This window comes from Myripristis murdjan, chromosome 13, assembly GCF_902150065.1.
Source record: "Myripristis murdjan chromosome 13, fMyrMur1.1, whole genome shotgun sequence".
NCBI lineage: Eukaryota > Metazoa > Chordata > Actinopteri > Holocentriformes > Holocentridae > Myripristis > Myripristis murdjan.
The window spans coordinates 38174326-38195390 of NC_043992.1; the positions used below are offsets into that span (position 1 = coordinate 38174326).

Here is a 21065-nt window from a genome sequence, read left to right on the forward strand (position 1 = left end):
TGACACATAAACTTTGATAACAATTTTAGTTATAATAATTTTGTGGAAGTTTAAACTGCAGGGGTCAAACTGACCACAAACATAAAAGATGTTCCAAAATGTGAACATAACAGGAGGGTTCAACCTAAGACCTGCCCTACACTCAGTGTTTACAACAGCAAACGTATAAGCTTTGATGAACTGGGTCCAGACTGCTACATCAATGTGCAACAGAGAGGTGAAAAATGGATATTATGTGAAAATATTACAATTTCTTTTACTTTAAACTGCCAATTAGTACTCTTTGCACACAGCAAGAGGAATGTCATGACGCTGAGAGAAAAAGCAGACACTTACATGAACAGCTGATAAGCAGGGACTGGCTGAGACACAGCACAGTGGACAGGAGGACCCTCAGGCCACCGTCCATGGTGCACTTTGACCCCTGCCAGCAGCCGTGATGCCCAGCACACACACCCTCGTCTGTTCGGTAAACCTGCAACACAAAACAGGGGAAAAACGAACACATCAAACCGGAGCTCTGCACGGAAACACGACAGCGTCCGCTGGAGCGAGAGGAGAAGACAGGCAGAAGTAAAATGGCCAACAAGCCGGAGGAGGATTTCAAAGCTGGATCTGAGCGGTGAACCATCACTGAAACGCTTGCTCTTAAAAGAAAAAAAATCTATTAGGTCCCAAATGAATCCTGTACAACAATCCTCCTAATCTTCACGACACATCCCCTTTACACACTCCTTGATCTCCACCCCCCACCCCCGGAGATCCCTCTCCTCTGACCCCTCTTCTCACCACTGGAGTGTCTCCACCAAGGCTGGAATGTCCAGCCCCTGCGCCCCCTGCCCCTCCCTCCCACCGGGCCGCGCAGGGCTCCCGCTGATGGAGTGGCTGTGGAGAGACTGTCGCCTCACTCTTAATATCACTCTCTTGTCACAGTGTGTTGCTTCCTCACAGGTTCACTGTAGCCTGAAGTGCAGGCCCAGACACACACAGAGAGACAAGAGAAGAGCCAAAGGGAGAGACAGAAAAGGAGTGGAAGGCACGTAATTAGGAGCATTCCTCTCTCCTTTTCAACCCGACCCCTCCAACAGCGGCACCTCCTCCTCCTTTCTGCTAAGAGTAATCCGGGCAGGCTTTGATCCCAGGTTCCTGTTTGGTAACCGGGGCTTGAGCCTAAGGCCGGCGGGACAATGGCCGTCCAGCTGCGATATTCACATCGGCCCTTCGGTCGCTCGCAGACGTTAGCGGAAGGGTGGACGGCTAGCGGGATGGACAGGGCAGAAGGGAGGGTCAAACTGAAAGGATGATGTCTGGGTGGGATCGTTCAAGCTGAACAGGTTTCTAACCCTCATCCTCTGGCCTTGAGCGCCCGCCCCGATCCCTGAGAATCAAGAAGGCTCATTCCTTTAGCCTCCTTTAAAGGTGTTAGTTTGGCAACGTGTCCAATGAGAGACATGAGAGAAAACATGCAGGGCTGCAATGGGTTTCAGACTCAATCTACCAGAACTCAACATCAGTTATGTTTCAAGAATGCAGTCTCTCCTGGATGAGCCTATAATGTGATTTCCAACTATTGCTATTTGTAATGTAGTACAGTTTGTAGTCCATTTTCCAAAAATTCCCCCACGAGCAGCACCAGGAGCAGAATTCGTCCACATGCCCCTCAGCCCCTCAGGCCCTGGCTGGATGTCTGTCCATCTGAGGACTTCTCATGCCGTCCGTAAAAACAGGGCATCTCGCTGGGGGACTCCACGGTTAAAAGACAAATTAGCATGACAGTTAGCAAACAGTTTAGTTCTACTAGCAGGACGGGAGAGCGGACGTCTGAAATGCAAAGAGTTTATTGGATGTGCAGTTTTTAGATCAAAAAATGTTAGGGAAAAAAATGGGTATATTGCATCATAAATGTGAGGTATTTCATTGTGAGTATATGATATTGTGGCAAATGCTCAATAAAAACATAAAAAAAAAATGTTAGGAAAAACTGTCATTTGAGACTGATCAGAATAAAAATATATGAGAAAAATATGAAGAGTTCATTTGCAAAAACAGATAAAAGCCATTCTTAAAATGAATACACCTTTTTCACTGATACTGCTTGGAGTACACACACACATATACACACACACACAAAGCATGATTTAGGATAATAAACATTATGCCAGGCAAAATAAACATATAAAAAATAGAAATAAATATAAAGTAAATTTTTAATAAAATTCAAAAAAGTTTAAAAAGTTTTAATAAACTTAAATGGAGATATCTGTTTTTGCAAATGAACTCTTCATATATAAACCAAAAATCTCTAGAAAGAGTTTAAAAGTGACTTTCAAATCACATAAATGATGATATGACCAGGGACATTCACTTCTGAAGTACATACTTTCCTACTCTTTTGTCTTTCAACACTTATGCATCATGCACACACACACACACACACACACACACACATACACTTTCTCTTCTTCTCTTTGTGTTTCTTTCTTTCCTCCCCTCAGAGCACATCCTAACAGCAGAAGGAGAAGAGAGGATGCAGGAAATAATAAACTCTGCCAGCTCCTGGCTCACGCCCCCCCTCTCACCCCCAGGTCAAAGGTCAGGGAGGGGCAGAGAGAGAGAGAGAGGGTGAAGCAGCGAGTGTCTGGTGGCTCTGGACCAGCCCCCAGAGGTCACCTCCACATCTCTCAACCTCAATCACCAAAACGCATCCAAACACAAAAAAACCCTTTACGGCACATCTACGACTACTAAACAGGTGTGAGATGCAAAGATCAGCTAGTCAAAAACAAAAACGCTGCTTTGTCAAAGTTTAGCTTCAATGCCAACCTGTAATCTCAAATTTAGGCGTGAACATGCTGCAGTGTACATGCAGTGTACATGCGGTGCACCCTGTGCGTTACAGGCTCAAATGTGAGTGTGTGTGCAGGCTCATTCAGGCAGATCAAACCCACATCTTGCAGGCTAGCGTTTCTCCTTCCCACAAGTCGCAGCAGGCCCTGCACACTGCCCCCATGCCATCAGTGGAAACTATCTTTCTCTCTCTGCCGGAATAATGATATATAATTACAATAATAACAACGGCACTATAAAAACGCACAACCAGAGACAGGCACATTGGCATATGGTACACTGAGAAACCAGAGCTGATAATGTAACTCTCTCTCTCTCTCTCCCCCCCTCTCTCTCTCTCTCTTTCTCTGTGTGTTTTTAACCCGTTACTGTCTCCCTGTGGGTGTAGTAGCTGCAGGCTCCAGCTTTGACTTGGTGCCCATGTGTAAACACACACAGCTGCCTATCTGGCCCATTGATCTGGCGCAACGAGGAAACACAGGGGCATCATTCCTGCTCCTTATCTGTTTGGCTTTCCTCTGACATCCGCCACCATGAAGCCGCCTCCGAGGAGACAGACACTGTGAGGATATCTTGTATCCCTCATCGCAGAGGAGCATCCTGATGCTGGCAGCGCTCGGCCGCCTGGAAAGGCGAGTCCCACTTCCTCCAGAGCAGACACCCAGACAAAAAGCTGGAATGGCCTGGAACATACCCATTCACAAAGGGGAAGTCCCCCGTCAAATGAAGCCTGATCGGCCTGAGAGCTGTCTCCTCCGCTGCCATCACCTCCAGCACTGATCTGCAGCCAGCCGGCCCACTCCCTCACTCCTCTCCTCTCCTGTCCTGTCCTCTCCTGCTCCAAGAAACCAGACCGTACTACTTAGGAAAAATCCTGTGTTCGTTTCTGCTTTTGCACTTATGTTGTAGATGCGTGGCCACTCTCAAAGGCGGGCTCAGCTACCCATAAAGAGAAGAGACATCCTGAGGAGAAAACAAGACCGTGCCGCTGAAAGCTGATATACAGACACGCGGGGACAGTTCATGAAAATAAACGCAGTCATGTCAGCGAGTTCAAGTGGAAAAGTCCCTGTTTTTTTTTTTTTTGTGTGTGTGTGGGAAATGTTTGACTGACACCTGGCTCAAGTGTGTGAAGGAGGGGAAAAAAAAAAAAAAACATGAGAGGCCTTCTTGGAAAGTCTGTCCCTCGTTCATTCACCCACTCGCTCCCCGTCTGCAGCTCCAGCACTTTGTCCCGTTGAACACACCACATGGACTACAGAGGTACACCTAGGCCAGGTCCACATTAAGCCAATCTGAAAATTCATCTGTTTTTTTCCCCCTTTGGCCTTCTGTCCACACCAAGTCTGCATTTTCCACCCGAGAGGACGGGCCTTTTTGAAGACGCTCTCCAAAGTGTTTTTAACTCTGAAAGCAGCAGTCTGGCATCCGCATGTTGAGGGGGAACGCGGAGCTTCCTGAAAACGCTGACACAGCACTGTCATGTAATCTGGGCCAGATCATCACAAGATCCAAGCTCGAGCCAAAATGATCTCTCAAATTCAAGTGACCATTTATTTATTTATTTTATTTTTTTTTTTTTGATGATGATCTCTCAAATTCAAGTGACCATTTATTTATTTAGTTTTTATTTTTTTATTCTTTTTTTTTTTAATGATGATCTCTCAAATTCAAGTGACCATTTATTTATTTATTTTATTTTATTTTTTTTTTAAATGATGATCTCTCAAATTCAAGTGACCATTTATTTATTCTTTTTTTTTAATGATGATCTCTCAAATTCAAGTGACCATTTATTTATTCTTTTTTTTTTTTTTTCCCCTATGTCATGCGTGTTTGTATTTTTTGTTGTGTGTGCTCCCTTTGTTGTGGAACTAATTAAATTAAATAAAGATATATATTGATTGATACTGATATTGAAAACACATCCCCAACACGCACATCGGGCCGTGGTTCCCTCCGCTCTCCACTCTGATCGCGTGTTTGGAGTCGAACACGTCACACGAGCTGCACGTCGGCACAGAGCAGAAACGTCTTCAGCAGGTGACTCTGAGCGTTTTGAGGCATTCTGACGCCTTTAGAAGACGGCGCTTTTTAAAAACAGCAGTGCGGTGTGGATTGAACAACGAAACAACGACAGGTTGTTCATTGTATATAGGAATGTCATATATTTTCTATTTTATCTTTATTTTTATTTTATTTTATTTTATTTTATTATTTTTTATTATTATTACTATCATTATAATTGTATATAGTTCATTGTATAAAGGAATGTCATATATTTTCTATTTTATCTTTATTTTTATTTTATTTTATTATTATTTTTATTATTATTACTATCGTTATTATTATTATTATTATTTTTTTTTATTTTTATTTTTTACTTGCACAGTGCTGGAGTTGTCGCAATTACATTTCACTGCTGCTGTACCTGTACATTCATGCATGGGACGAATAAATCTTGAATCTTGAATCTTGAAACAGCGTTGTCAAATTTACTCGGCTTAGTGCGGACACGGCCTCACCTCAGGAGCAGCATCATCCATCCCCTCGCAGGACAAGAGGGATCCCCGGTGATGACACAGGAGAAAATAAACACACTGACAGGCTGGCCTCGGGGCAGGGGAAGGGGTTCGAGGGGCAGGAGAGGGGGGGGTTTAGCACCTGCACTTCTATTTGGCCTCCTCTCTGCAGGGCCTACTTAAAGCCCCCTGTAGCCCCCATGTGGGGCCGGCCCATATCCCTGTCATATTGGGTAAACAGGGACAAAAGCAACGCGGCGGAGCATCAAAGGCCCAGAGGGCAGAGGAAGAACAGGTCACGACTGGTGCTGCCGGCTGAGGCGGGGGCCCGGCCTCTCGGCTCCACACGGCTGCACAGCTGAATGAAAGCCAACGGCAAACACCGTGAAGCAGCTCCAGCGCTGATCCGCCCGACGATAACAGGAGATGATCCCGGCCGCTCTGGAAATCAATACCGGGGGGCTGAAGGTATGAAGAACTCCTGTGAGAGGTTCGCTTCGTCGCTCCGGAGGACAAATCGCGACCCGCGTCCGGAACCACCGCCCGGAGGCCCAGATAAAGACGTCCTGTAGGGGTGAGGCGGGCGGCGGGGTGTGAGAGAGAGGAAGAGCCGGTCTTTTTCTGGCATGATGGTCTAATCTGACCCGTGTGCTGAGGCTGATTCACATGCTCTATACCCCAAACCTGTCAGCACTCGCCCCACATTTCACCGACAGAGGATCTGCAGCACAGACATTCCTCAGCCCCCGATCAGAGAGAGAGAGAAACACAGGCAGAAGACAGGAGATAAAGGCAAAACACAAAGACAAAAGAAAGCAGTGAAAAGTGGAAAGTGGGTATAAAGAGGAGAAACACGCACTGTGAGGTGAAAAGTCGCCGAGCCCCAAACCCATTTCTCGTTTTTTTTTTGGCCGGGAGATCGAGACGCAGAGATAACGTCTGCCAAGCCGCCCGGTGGTTCAGCCCTGACGCATTAACGGTGCAATCAGCATTCTGGACCCGCGCTGGTCTGGGGGGAGCCCACTGAGGCAGCCCGGGGCCACGGAGGAGCCTAATGAGTGGAAACACCGGGCCTCTGCTCTGGACTACCTCTCTCTGATTAAAGACGGAGGAGTTATTAAAAGTGGAAAAGACTCAGAGAAGGAAAGAAAGAGAAAGAAAGAGAGAGAGAGAGACATGAGCTGGAATGCACTCGGGGAATCAGACGGGGGGAGGAGAGAAATCCTCTGTTTTATAATTGGAAATCAAACTCAAGTGGGGGTTTAGATCTTTAATGCAAAATGCTACGTCTTCGAGGACCGTCTCCTTTTTTCCGCGGGGAGGAGCGGCGGCCCGGGGGGGGCGCTCGGCGACGTCGGGGCCGGACGGGGTCCCAGGGGCCCCGGCGACGCGGCCCTGACGACACCGCCGTGGTGTGGGATCAGACGACGGGAGGAATGAAAGGAGAGGCCCCGGGGGTTCAGTCACATCCCACAAAGCCCTGTTTACCAAGGACACACACAACCCCCCCCTCCCCTCCTCACCTCCTCACCTCCTCACCTCCCCCCCTCCTCCCTCCCTTCCCACCACAGCCCCAACCCTCCCAAAGTGCCAGGGCCGGGACCTGGGAGACAGCGCTAATTCTCCCCTGAGGCTTGTTGGCTGAGGACACAAATAGTGAGCTGAGAGCATGGGAGGAAGAGGGAGGGGGGGCGGGGGGGAAGAGGGGTGAGAGAGAAAGAGAAAGAGAGAGAATGAGAGAGAGAGAGAGAGGGAGCGAGGACTGAATGGTACAGTATGTAAGACCCATCTTAATTGGAGATTGTTCTGCGATGTCTTGTTTTTCCTGGGAATCTGCGCGGGTGGGGGGTGCAGGGGGGGGGGGGTGGGACGGCTGTTTCCCAAGGTCCTGAACAGCAGGATTAACCACGGGGGCGAAACTCAATAGCGGCCTCGGACGCTGGAAACAGATCCCCGGGTATCGCCGCACCGCACAACGCCGTCTCGAGACCCCCTTTTTTGCGAGAGCGCATGTACCGAACACGCCGCCCCCCCTTTGTGGCGGCGCTCCGGGGCCCTTCCGGCTGATTTCACAGGCCTTTCAGCCCGCGGGCGGACGTCTGCTCCGACCAGAGGTAATGCTGACGGAAAGGAGGAATGCACAAGAGGGCCTTCTTTGCCCGCGGGGTGCGTTCTAACGCTGATCTCCAACATGTGCCAAGAGTCTGATTCATTAAGCCGAGCGAGAGGGGATCTGGGGATTGTGCGGCCGTGGCACCGGGGCAGAGGAGCCCACGCCGGGACTCACATTCCTCCCCATCAGCCTCCATTAGGGAGATGATGGGAAAACGCATTAATGCCGGGAGGTAAAAGGAGGAAAGCTCTCCCAGTTTTTTGGAGAGGATGCTATCTGTGTGTACGCGCCCCGTTGTGTGGGCCGGGAGCTATACAGTGATCTGATCCTGTTTGCACCCCTACACACACACACACACACACACACACACACACACACACACACACACACACACAACCCTTCCCTTCAGTGTTCGTCTCCCAAACTCTCCTGGATTCCATCACGGCCGACGTCTCCACGGCAACAGGCGGCGGAGACGCAGACAACAGTCCGGTCTGCTCAGTCTCCGGCAGATAGCTCCCTGGCCGCCGACCAAAAGCACTTTCAGGCGAAAACCATATATTCAATCATGTCATTTCAAACATCGACAAGCAAAACAAAACGACAGCGTCTCCCCAAACACGTCCTACCGAGACGCTAAGACTTCTGCAAAGAGCCTCGTCTATGCAATCACGTATATACTTCATTCCATCTGCATATTTCATTTTCATATTCATTCATGTATATTTTTTAGTTTTTAGTCTTTATAGCAGTGGCGGATACAGAACATGGCTAATGGGTGGGCCTAAAAAATTCTGGATGGGCCTGTTATTTCATTTTGTTTATTTTTTTAGATAGACATGTATAAAATGATATGATTAAAGAAAAAAAAAAAAACTCTCGGTAAACGAGCCGAGAGGTTGTAAACGAGCATAAAATACACGTTGGAAAAAGGACATTAAAACATTTATTTATTTAGTTAGTTATTTTTTGGTCTTGAATCTGATAGGGTGGGCAAGCTGTCAATCTGGGTGAGCCTACGCCCATCCAGGCCCACCCGTAGATCCGCCTCAGCTTTATAGTATATATTTAGCCTTTATTCTGTTTTATTTAACTTTATTATATGTTTCTACTGTTGCTGCTGGAACACCAGAATTTCCCTGGTTGGGATCAATAAAGTCTATCTATCTATCTATCTATCTATCTGAGAGCTCATGCCAATATCCCAAACCTTAAAAAAAAAAAAAAAAAAAACAGTTGCTGGCTGTTGCTTTGTGTGTCACGGGAGAGGCGTGAGAAAGAAAGCGCCGACAGTATTTTCATTTCTCAAAATGATAAATTGACTCTTGCGAGAATAATGGAGCAATGGTCATGTATTCGCTGGGGTTTGGGGTGTGGGGGGGGGGTTAAGGGACAGAAAGCCTCCGCGCTCCCGTCCGCTAAAAAAAAACGAGCTCTGCAGCTGGCAGCCGGAACAAAAACAAACACATGTGGACGGTTAAAATATAATCCGTCTTCCTCGACGATTCCGCAAATCGCCTTCAAAAACCCAAACAAACAGGCCGGCTCGCTCGCACGTCGGCGTTTGAGGACACGGGGATAAACACGCGGGCCCCGAACGCGGCGTGTAAATGCTTTATTTGGTTTGTCTAAATGTTTATCCGCCCGGCCGCGCAGCACTCCACACTTGTTGTGCGGCGCTGAGAGATCACAAAACAAACCGGGTGGTGAGATTTCAACAAACTCCCCGCTCTGAGTTTCCACGTCTGGCTCCGGGTCAAATCATTAAACCTCCCTCCGCGTTGAGGATCCGGGCCTCGCGGAGGTGAGGGGGGCGCTTGGCGGATGACGCACGGCCCTGCGACGGCGCCAAGAGCAACACAGCCTCATGACAACAGCAAAACACAGCAATAATATAGAAACCACGCCGTGTGTGAACTTCACTGTGTATGCTACAGTGTGTGTGTGTGCTACTGTGGGTGTTGAAAAGCACCTTACACATGGAGATGACAGAGATTTATGCCACCAGATTAAAGCCGGTGAAACCAGGGATGTGTTTTCATTTATCGCACATTAAACGCTGCAGTAAAACAAACGCTATAATTAATACTGCACTGACTCTCATGGAGGCAAATAATAAAACAGGACTATTGGCTGGTATCAGCTTCGAAAACGAATATTGGCATCACTCTGACTGACCGTATATGACTGATTGTGAAATCGGCCCTCGTGGGACCTATTTTCTACAACTGTACAATGAGCAACAGAGCAAAACTCCCATGGTGCTTTGTTTAAAAACCATCATCTCAAGGCCCGTCTGAGAAGCTTAAGGGCCAATCCCATTTCTTATTTTCACCCCTACCCCATAGGCGGTTCTAGGGGGTGGCAGGGGGTGGCAGCTGCCACCCTAGAAAAATGCCTTGCCACCCTAGTTGCCACCCCAATTTCAGACAATTTATTTATTTATTTTTTAATTGTGGCTGTTCGGAAACTCGCTGTTATGAGAGCGCAAGTAAATGCAGCAAAAGATGACACTCCCACTATTTAAGGGGTTGATAAATAAATAAATAAATAAATAAATAAATATTTCTAATGCCACCTTTTGGTTTTCTATTCAATGCTTTACTCATGTTTTTGAGTTAAAATATCCTCATTTGGGGGTTTTCCAAGCAAATTCTGATATATGTGATCGTTTGGTATTAAATCAGCATATATATTTCTGCCACCCCTTAGAGTCTCCATGCCACCCTCTTGCCACCCCATGAATATTTGTCTAGATCCGCCCCTGCCCCTACCCCTCTTTTTCGAGTGCCACGTGCCCCTTGCATCAAAGTTACGAGGGGGAGGGGTTGAAATGCTCCCCTATGAAACGGGACAAACGTCATCATTAGTCAATTTTTTTGTTTTGTTTTGTTTTTTTGCCGGGAAATCTCAATCTCAAAGTGACGTCTTCAGCTGTGGTAATCTCTCTTGCGTGGGCTGTTGGCGTCTTTTTGCGGTTGTCAATAGCGAATCGGAAGAATGTAAGGAGATGTCTCCGCTGGGTTGCCAGGTCTGTGAGACAAAAGCAGCCAAACAGCAACTCAAAACCCGCCCAACCTGGTATAAAAATGGCCCAAAAATCAGCCCAATACCAGAACTCAAAATATGCCCATAAAAATCCATATATGTTGCTTTTAAAGTCCAACAGCATTGCTATAATTGCAAAATGCACTATAATATCTATAAAATAACACCATGAACATTAAAGGCAATTTCCCGAAACAGTTCTTTCACCTATTTAATTTACAGTATATCAGAACTTAAACTATAATATGGGATACCTCACTTCAGCTGAGTGGTGCTGATGATGTGATTGGTCATGTGCTGAGTGGCCTCACACAGCATTGGCATATTATTTGTCTGTGGAGCAGGTGACATATGTGGATAGTTTATATGCTGATCTGGCCCGGAGTCAGTTTGACAGGATTTGGGTATAAACATTGATCATTCAAAATATGAATCTTTATTCATGTCTGCCCAAGCCCAACCCGCGGACAAAATTTGTTACCCACGGCAACACTTAAAAAGTAGCCCAATTTGGCGGGAAAAACGCGGACTTGGCAACCCTAACCCCCCAGCCGTTGTAAAATCCCTGTAACCCGCGGCTTCTCGGGGCTTAGTGTTTAACTCGACGCCTGGGAGCGCCGGTCAATCAGCCTGAGGTGTGAATGATAGACCATAAACAAGTTTTGTTGTAGTTAGCCCGACGTTAGCCACACAGCATGCTAGCCAGCTGGTGTCGTGGTGTCATGTCAAACAAACAATCGCTGACTTTACTGATTTTTGTGTTAATTGTGTGAGAAGTGGGGGAGATTTCTCGCTTTGGCACTCGCTTTGGAGTGTGCCTCTGAAAAAACTCCACCCTCCCCCTCCGCCTCAACAAGAACTGGGACATCCCTACCCCTATGGGTGAACGCGCAAAACGGAGGGGTAGGGGCCAGTGGTAGGGTTAAGGGGTGAACTGGGATTGGCCCTAAGTATATCTTATGCAGGGGCGAGCGCTCATAATAAGCTATAAATGCAGCGCATGCCCAAGCCCTTCAATTAAAATCTGTAAAATGTTGGTCTCCTAGTGTGTCCTTTTATAATATACCTTATTTCTATCATTTTGGTTGCAAACCGCTGCCTATATACACATATCTATCTCAATCTGCTAGTGAAATGCTGGAAAGTTGACAGTTTACCGAGAATTCACAGTAGTTTTGTAGCCGGTGTTTCCTGTATGTGGGCGTTTTGAATGGAAAATAAGCTGTCTGCCAATCAGCTTTTCAGAAGACGCATGCGCAACACGAGCAGCTACGTAGCAGCTCGCTTGAAATGTTCAGCAGCAACTGCAAGTCATTCACTCGACAGCTAGCTACCGTTAACGTCGTTAACATTAGTTTGTTCTTTCATCTGCATCGTGCCAATCAGTGACATTGCTGTGTGTTTGCATCGCCCCGTGGCACGTCCCAATAGTTCCGATCTCATGGTAAATTCCAACATTTTGTTGGTAACACTGTGAGCATGTTCATGTGTCATTTGCTTGACTCTGTAACTGGTTATTACCATAGATATCTATAATAAAGGCTAGATGTCTCGTTCGCGCTGCCGGCCAATGGAGTCGCACGTCCGCACATGGCGGCCATCTTGCCACAGTCAGCTCGCTTACCCATAACATTGTAGTAGTGGTGCATGTACTTTTTAAATAACCATAACTTGCTCAATTTTCTATCGATTTTCAAACGGTGTGGTTTGTTATAAACGTCAGAGGTGTAGTTATAAAACTGCACTTAATTAATAATTATGTTACACTTCCGGTCAAACATCCAGAATTGTAGCCACGTCAATAATGTTTGTAAGAAACCAAACCGTTTGTAAATCCGTCAAGATTTCAGCGAGATTAGAGTATTTACGTTTGTGCAGATCACTCACCTTCCCTCAGGTACCACAGATTCTGCCAGAGAGCTTGCCTGTGGCAAGATGGCCGCCCGGTGATGACGTTAGAGACTCCGCCGGAAGACATCTAGCCTTTATTATAGATATCTATGGTTATTACTGCATCATCCGTCCGTTCTAATAATTTCCGCTTTCATTTACACTGTAAATTCCAACACATTGTTGTTGGTAACATTGGGGCAAAATGCGCACGCGTGTCTATCAAAATCGAGTTGTCGAGTTGATATAGTATAGTTAAAAACCATATTATGCGTTTTTATTAATAAATAAATGCCCAAAATTTTTTAGAGCTCGCGTCCTCGCGGGCACTCGCATGAAATTGGGACCACAGCATGACTAGACAAAAACGTCACCGCTCGCCACTGATCTTATGTATAACTTATGTATAACGACTCTTACTAAAATTTAGATTGGTGTTGATGTCCACTCTTCTGAGTGGGATGCTGTCATCAAAAAGTCTAATCATCCATTCCCAAAATGGGAAACGTCTCATTTTGGGCCGAACAGGTACGAAAGTGCTCCCATACACAGGCTCACAACATGGCCCAAAATAAAAAGTTTGGTCCATGCATGGATGTATGGAACTGGTAGAAATTATTGCTGCCAGCATGTTGAAGAGCTCAGTCTAAAAATAGTGTCATCTCCATTAACTGAACAATACTGCAGGCATACGGTTCTGCAGGCTTAAATCCTTATTCATCTATCTTTTTACAAATAAGGGCCTCCATGGCTCCCTGAGGGGCCACAGCTTCCAGCAGGGAAGGCCCAAAATGGCACCCGTAACCACAGGCCTGGAGGCAGCCGCAGTATCCGCACTGCCTCACACTCTGATCTGGGAGAAAAACAGCCCTTCAAACAAGTAGCCTGTTTGTCAGATGGAGGGGAGTGCCAGCCACTCGTTTTGCCTTAATATAGTCTTGCTGATCCTCTCGCTGGCTTTTCAACAGCACATGCATTCTGGTGCCGAGAAACCCATGTCAGATGTGACTTATTGGTTCAACATTTGAAATAGAAAGCTGCGGTTACTCACAGTTTCAAAAAGAAAAGGCTCTAACTCCTGGGGCCGTGCTGAGGCAACGGGCTAAGTCAGGCTTATTTAGTGGGGTCAATTTCAGGAAGGGAAAAAGAAATGAATCTTGCAAACAGGAAGAGGCTGAGGATGCAAAAAAAAAATTCCCAAGTATGTTCTGAAATACGCCTTTTTCTGTGAGAGCTGTCAGCAAGGGTCCGGTTCACAAGTTCATCCCCTTCAATCTCCCCTTGGGCTGAAGATTCATTTGCTGTGTAACTTAAAAAAAAAAAATAATAACGACATGAAACATAGGCAGGTGAACGAGGGGTCTCATCGCGCATTTCTTGACGATGATGAGAAAAGGAGTTATTTTTGGCGAGAGGCGAGTATTGTGTAAAATGCCACGTTGAAACCTCCCGGGGAACTGGGCCTTTTTCCTCTCTCGCACACATGTGGAGCTCGAGTTAAAGGCACATACGTTACACACACCGCTAGACAAGCCAAAAATCTCTCCCTGAAACACAAGCGCACACACACACACACACACACACAGGATTGTAATAAAATGTCATTATCACTGCATGTTCTGGTGAAAAGCATTAGCAGAAAGTCACAAACTCTAAAAAGTCATAACCCCTCAGGACAGGCGGGGAATTTTTGCAGTTCTGAGGGTCTTTCCAACTACATATAAGACGATATTTTTTTCTTGGCAGCAGTAGAAGCTGTGGTCTATATCACATGTGCTTCTATCTCCAGAAACTGCAGACTGCCCCTAACCATCTGCTGCGGAGGCATTTTGATTATCTGCAGCCTGAACTGTGTTTTGCCTTGAAAGTCCATGCGTGCACTATTGGTTTACATTACCTTATCATATTCAGAGAACAGACATACTGTATATATTTAGCGAAGCCTATATTACCATTACATTAAAAGAAAACAAACCATCTGAGAGAAGAAACAGAGAAGAAGCAGACCCTGTAACCCTCGCTATCTCCAGCCGCACGGCTCAGTCCAGCTGCATCCAGTGGCTGGCTGCAACATCTGTTTCTGCTGCTCCCAAAAACTGTTTGTTTGTTTTAACAATTATGTCCCGATGGTTCTCATTTCATTTCTCAAATCTCTCGAAAGTCATTATCCCGGTTCAGGTCCTTCAAGGTTCTGAATTTTTCGAAAGCCAATGCGAGGGTCTGCTGCACTGCAAAAACTCAAAATCTTACCAAGATTATTTGTCTTATTTCAAGTCAAAAATGCCTTATTTCTAGTCAAAATATCTCATTACACTTAAAATAAGACATGATCACCTCAGAAGCAACTTGTTTTTAGACAATTGTCTCTTGTTTCAAGTGAAAATTTACTTGAAACAAGTTAAAATCTGCTTGTTTCACTGGCAAAATTTGTTTCATTTCAAGCTAATTTTCACTTATTTCAAGTGAATTTTCACTTTTTCCACTGGCAAATTTTGCCAATGAAACAAGCGAATTTTCACTTGTTTCAAGTGAATTTTCACTTGAAACAAGTGACAATTGTCTAAAAACAAGTTACTTCTGAGGTGATCATGTCTTATTTTAAGTGTAATGAGATATTTTGACTAGGAATAAGACATTTTTGACTTGAAATAAGACATTTTTGACTTGAAATAAGACAAATAATCCTGGTAAGATTTTGAGTTTTTGCAGTGTGAAAGCTGGCGGCACTGCGCTCGGCTCACCTTTGACACTTCAGGAGAAAATCAGGGGAAAGTGTTCGCTGTGTCTGCAGCCTCCCAGCTGAACAGGCCTGGATCGCACAGACAGTCAGTGCCAAAGCTGTTTACACCATCTGTCAGCCTGTGGACACGTAAGGAACACCTCGTGAGGGGTCCCAACCCAGAGACGGATGGGTTGTGTAGCTAAAATAATGAGCGTGTGCCTGAAGAGGAGATAAGAAGTGCTATTAATGACCGCCTCATGTAAACCAGGGTGACACCTCCAGCTACTGCGTCTGCCTGCCTCGGACATTCAATTTGCCCGATTCCATACACGGCCCTGAAATAAAGTGCAGGGAGCTAAATGGAGGGTGGGAAACAGCACAGACCTACTGTTTTTTTTTTTTTTTTTTTGTTGCTGTTCAAACTGCAGCGGTGGGGTGCACTCACCAACCCAGCAGTCAGAAGAACTCAATTTCAAACTCTCTCTGTGACCTGCCCATCTTTCCCATCAATCCCCTGCTCATGGCTGCTGGGTGTTGTCAATCAGCAACCCCCCCCCCCCCAAACACACACACACACCCAGCTCCTTGAAACATGGGGGCTCTTTGGCAGGCTGCCCAAAAATCCCCTCTGTCCATCTAATGGACCCTGAGCTCTGGATTTGACCTTGACGAATGGGAGCTGAACCTCCCAAGTAAAGTAACGGCCAGCATTAGGAAATGGGAAAGAAACAAAGAAAGAAAAAAAAAATATGCTACAGTATGACTCAATCCCTGAGCAATGGGAGTAAAGGGAGTTTTATGTATCCATAGTTCAAAACTAGCCAGGTCTTGGTGTGTGAATACTTGCCACGAGGTCAAACGTCAACCAAAAAACAAGTAAATCAACTAAATTCAGCTTCATCACACTAAGAGGCTGAAATGGATTATGTCTCGCTGTTTGAGAAAACTGCTCAGACTAAGTCCCAAACGCTCAAACTATTGTGAAGATGACCTAAAATAAAGCGAGAACTCAAAATGCAGATTTCTCTTTCTCTCCCGTTTTGTTTTTTTCCGACACAGTATTTTCAGAATGTCAGCGTGGGCCAAGAGTTGATCCTTTAGAGCAATAATATTACAGATCAGAGCGCAAACCCAAATAAACAACCAAACCACAATGTGATTTAGCCCTTAAACTCACTTTCATCCCCTCCAGGCCAGGGCTGAGGTTTGCTGCCTTGCCTCACATCTGCCTGGTGCAGCGAGGAGGGAGGGAGGGCTCCCAAAATACACTGAGCCCACTTTTTGTCACCCATTTGGACACGGCCTCTCCCACCACACTCGCCTCTCGCAGCCACTCACTTACACATCACTCTCTGACAACCGAGAGTTGCTGCAGTGTCACAGCGACACTATATCAAAGCTCGCTGCTCACGCATGACCTCATTTCCTGCTGCAAATGACTGGTTTTGCCTCTAATTAAAGCTCATCATAACATTTTCACAGTGGATATGCACACATTGCTTCAACCGCCGCAAATAGCTACTGATCCACTTTGATTTGTCAGTGGGGTTTCCACAATGGGCCTCTCCACGTCCCGCCCGTGCTGCTTGTGTGATTGTAATCCTGCGTCACAAAAATCAAGAGAGCCATTATGAGCGCGGAGGCTGGTATCATTACACGTGCTTACATTCAAATTGCCCACTTAACATAGTTCTCCTAAAGCAACATGTGTTTATCATTAGAGAGCACGCTAATAGCTCAAACATTATTCGAGCACACTTAATGGCATTGCTGTGCTTTGGTTAAGTCTGCCTGATACAAAAAAAGAAAAAAGTGCCACTAATAATTCATTAATTTCTCTAAATTCACAAAAGCTGTCTGTTCTGGGTGTTGCCACTGTCTTGTTCAATCATATTCACAATGCATATTTGCTGTGGGTGACCTCCCACACACTGGCGGTGGTTATGATAACCACATACTAAAAATACTCCGTATGTGCATCCGTATGTGCAACTCAGATGAAAAATCAAAACTGTAACAATAAAAGCAGCTGGGGGTCAGGTGCCTTGCATTTCTGCTTCTATTTTGTCGTTTAACGGTGGATTTGTCTTATTTCTACAGATGAATGGAGACATGACATCACACCAAGGTACTTCCAGTTATTAAATCTGATAGTGACAATTTTCCACTAAACATAACATCAACCGTTGACGTCAGGTTTTGGTGTCAGTGCCTTGAAATTGAAGAGTAAGCACTTGTTTCTAGACTCAATACCTTTGTACCAACATTCAGGACTTACATAGGGAGAAATCCACCACAGAAATGGCAGAGATAAAAAAAAAAAAAAAAAAAAAAAAGCAAGGGCAGATGTGTTATGATGTAAGGGGCGAAATTCATTCTGGGAAATGTAGGAACTCATGGACTGAAACAGAAGTAGGAATAGAAGAGGCAGGTTGAGGGAAAGTGGGTTCATCAAAAAAAAAAAAAAAAAGCAGATTACAGCACGTCATCATAAATTAACTCATGGAAACAGCGTAAATGGGTAATAATTAACAGTGTAAGAGCGTCTGAGGATGGGTTTTCCCTCAGTGGCCTGTCGCTGCAGCACAATAGCAATTCTCTCTCTCTGACCCTGTCAAAAGCTCACCCAACACACCAGAGCACTGAAAAGATCTGAAAGCCATCGGAAGTGAATTCTTGTCCCCCACAGTCGTGGCAATGCACAAGCGACTGTTTGAACTTGAAAGCGTTTTATTGGAAGGCGCCCATGTGTGTCCCACTGACTGGATGTCATGCATTCGAGACGGATTCAGGAGTTTTGTTTTCAATAACTCTGGAGTGTTCTATTTTCTGAGTGAATCCCCTATGTAACAAAAGTCTCTGTGAAGCTCTGATGATAGGGGTGAACAGCAGACTGAGGAAATTGCATGAGGGAAAAAAAAAAAAGACAGAAAAGAAAAGTGAGAGAGTTATCTCAATAACCACATCATTACTCTCACTTTTACTCTACCATCTGAAGACATACTTCTCATTTCTGGTCCAGCACACATTCACAAAAGTCTCACGGTGGCTTAGCACTATGTGATTATCATAGAAAGAATATTTACAGCTTACAGCATTAATGGAGAATACGGTATTCACTCATACAGTGGTTTATACAACATGTGTACAGTATGATGCAACTCATAAAACAGCACTTTTAAAAAAGAAAAAAGACAACATCAACTTCACTTTTTTCTAACTATAATAAAGAATATTCCATTTTAACAACATTGTCTACCCTTAAAAGCATGTCTGCGATTATGAGATGAGCAGGATTTGGACAAGCATAAGTACACATTAATATAAATCACTGCTTTAAGGTGGTATAGTTCAGTTATTCTAAGTTTTTATATGTCCAAATACAGTGGAGCAGATGGCACAAAGACAGACAGATGTAAAAACAAAACAAAAAATAAAAAAATATATATAATAAAATGCTTATGTGGACACTCAGTCCTGGGCTAGCTGTGGCCAATGGAATACGTTTTGGGAATTGCCTATAGGCCTGTGAGAGGGTGTGTAGGCTACTCCACTGAGGAATCGTGTGAAATGGAGCCAACAAGGAACAATGCACAAACTGTTTGGTTGTCTTGATTAGTTTTTTAGTATTTGTACGACCAAACTAACACTTTTTCTAGTGCAATCTGTAAGTGAAAAGTGAAAAATGTGTCTCCTCTTCTTTGAAAATCCAGCACCATGACCTCAGACACTCCATTATTTTCACAACCTTTTAAACCAGACATGTTCTACACTTGTTTTTTATGGTGCTTCAAAATAAAGTTTGTTAACCAGTTTCACAGCAGATGGATTCACCAAAACTAAACTTTAGGACATCCTCAAGGGATAGTACTTCAACAATAAAGGCTCTCTGTCTTTGGAAGAGAAAAAAAGTCCTTCAAACATTAGTTTAGGCATCTGTGTGTCTGTTCAGTGGCATAAAGCTGGATCCTGAAGCAGCTCCATAAAAGTATAACTTTAGAACAAACTAACGTTTCAGATATCTGAGGGGTTTGTTGCTCCAGTTCATTTTCACCTTTTATGACTCTGACACCAGTGTGTCAGCCATGAGACATATTTGCCATTTCTAAAAATGTTCTTTCATCCTTCAAAGACGAAACGCAGCCCGCAGGCCATCTGTTTTCAACTGAGACGCAAGTTTTAGAGCTGCTGCTTTCCAAGTAGCCTGTAGTATTTACCCAACAAATATTTAGGCCTCTTCATTTATTCAGCCCAGAGAAAACAATGCTGAGCTGTATAAAAACGCATGCAGCAGTGCTCAACGGTAAGGCTACTTTGAACTGTCTTGGAGAACTTTACATATTTTAATGCAGCAACCCTGCTCGAAAAAAAAAAATACAATTAAAGACTATTCCTCGTTAAAGTGATGACTTAAGATGTGAGTCAACAGAATCCAGTGCATAAAACTCATTTATTCTGGTGCACAACCAACTACAGGCAAACTAATTCAAAGTGTTGTTAACTTCAGCCATAAAAGCGCTGCCATTGTGATGACGAATTCACTACATGAAGCCAAAAAAAAAAAGTTTAAAGTTAAATCTAAAGTTTTACAGACTAAGTAAAGGTATTTACATGTGAGCCGCACACGTAGGTATCCAAATGAAATCACGCTTCTTTTACAGAGCCACAGAACATTGTGCCTCGAACACGGGCGCCCCCATTTACTGGCACACAGAAAGCGCATGTATTCCCACTCAGAGCCGCTGTGCCTCCTCGCTTCTTTCAGCACAACAGTGAGAGGAAAACACAGCAGCGTTTGAAACAGTTTCAACCCGCAAACATGAGAAGCTTTACCTGTAGTCAGAGTTAGGATTTCAGTGTGTTATTACAGCGAAGCGCGGTGCGCACCGCGTCCTCCAGCCATCTCCCGGCCGGGACCCGGACGCCCCTCTCTCCCTTTCTCTCCCCGGACTCACCTCTGTTCCAGGAGGGTAAAAGCTGCGAGCCGCCGGATGAATTAGCAGCAGAACGCATTCTTCTGGTGGCAAATCCGTACGGGGCCCTCCATTAGACACGGGCTCAAAGTGCGAGACAACCGGAGAAGGGAGCTATGGAAGCGGCCGGGGGTTGGAAGGCAGTTTTCAGAGCCGTAACTTCTCAGCAGAGACTTCGGCCAGAGAGCCAAGGTGCGACAGGCAGCCCCCCCCCCTTTTTTTTTAGTCTGACTCGAGTGGAGGTGCTGGAGAGTTTTGTTGTTGTCCCGAGTTGCTCCGCGTCCCGGCCCCGGTGCGCGCTCTCCTCAGCCCCGTTACCGTCACTTCTTCCCCGCTCTCGGTCTCCGTCTCTCTACCGCTGCCTCTTCCACACACGCATCTTTGAACCCAGTGTCGAATTGCTCAGCAAATCATGGCAGGCTGGTCGTCAAAGCAGGAATGTCCCAGCCCCGCAGCTCAGTACGTTTCCTAGAGTGGGAAGTGGCATGGAGAGAGAGAGAGAGAGAGAGAGAGAGAGAGAGAGAGAGAGAGAGAGAGAGAGAGAGAGAGAGAGAGGGAGGAGGGGGCTACTGGTGCCCCCGTTGACTGCAGCAAAAAAGCTTTACCATCTAGAAAAAAAAAAAAAAACCCTCCTAAGCACACCTCACCTTACCTGTGCGAGCTTTACTCAGGATAATGGAAACTCAGTTAACCTATAATTTAAGGCTGGGGGGGCATATTATTATTATTATCATTTTTTTATGCTGGAAATACAATTGCTTTTTGTTTATACTGTGTTGTGATGGATGCTGGAGGGTTTAAGATTACCCACACCTTTATTTACCACTGCCACTCCATCACTAACTACCGGCTGCAGCGTGGCCCTCGAGTTCATTTTGCCTGTAGGCGTGTATTTTACCGCAGTGTGTTCTTTTCCTGCCATCATAACCAGTGATGGGGGAAATAACAAA

General features: G+C 45.4%; 1 protein-coding gene across 1 annotated transcript in view; it reads right to left on the reverse strand.

The window, feature by feature from the left end:
* Positions 1–20528, reverse strand: part of cdon (cell adhesion associated, oncogene regulated) — a 47093-nt gene extending 26565 nt beyond the window's left edge. Inside the window, exons 1-2 of the mRNA XM_030067795.1 lie at positions 20098–20528; positions 337–475 (exon numbers count right to left, since the gene is read on the reverse strand). Of these exons, the coding sequence (XP_029923655.1) occupies positions 337–409 (73 nt within the window). The 5' untranslated portion in view covers positions 410–475; positions 20098–20528. The remainder of the gene's footprint in view (positions 1–336; positions 476–20097) is intronic.
* Between the last annotated feature and the right edge of the window lie 537 nt (positions 20529–21065).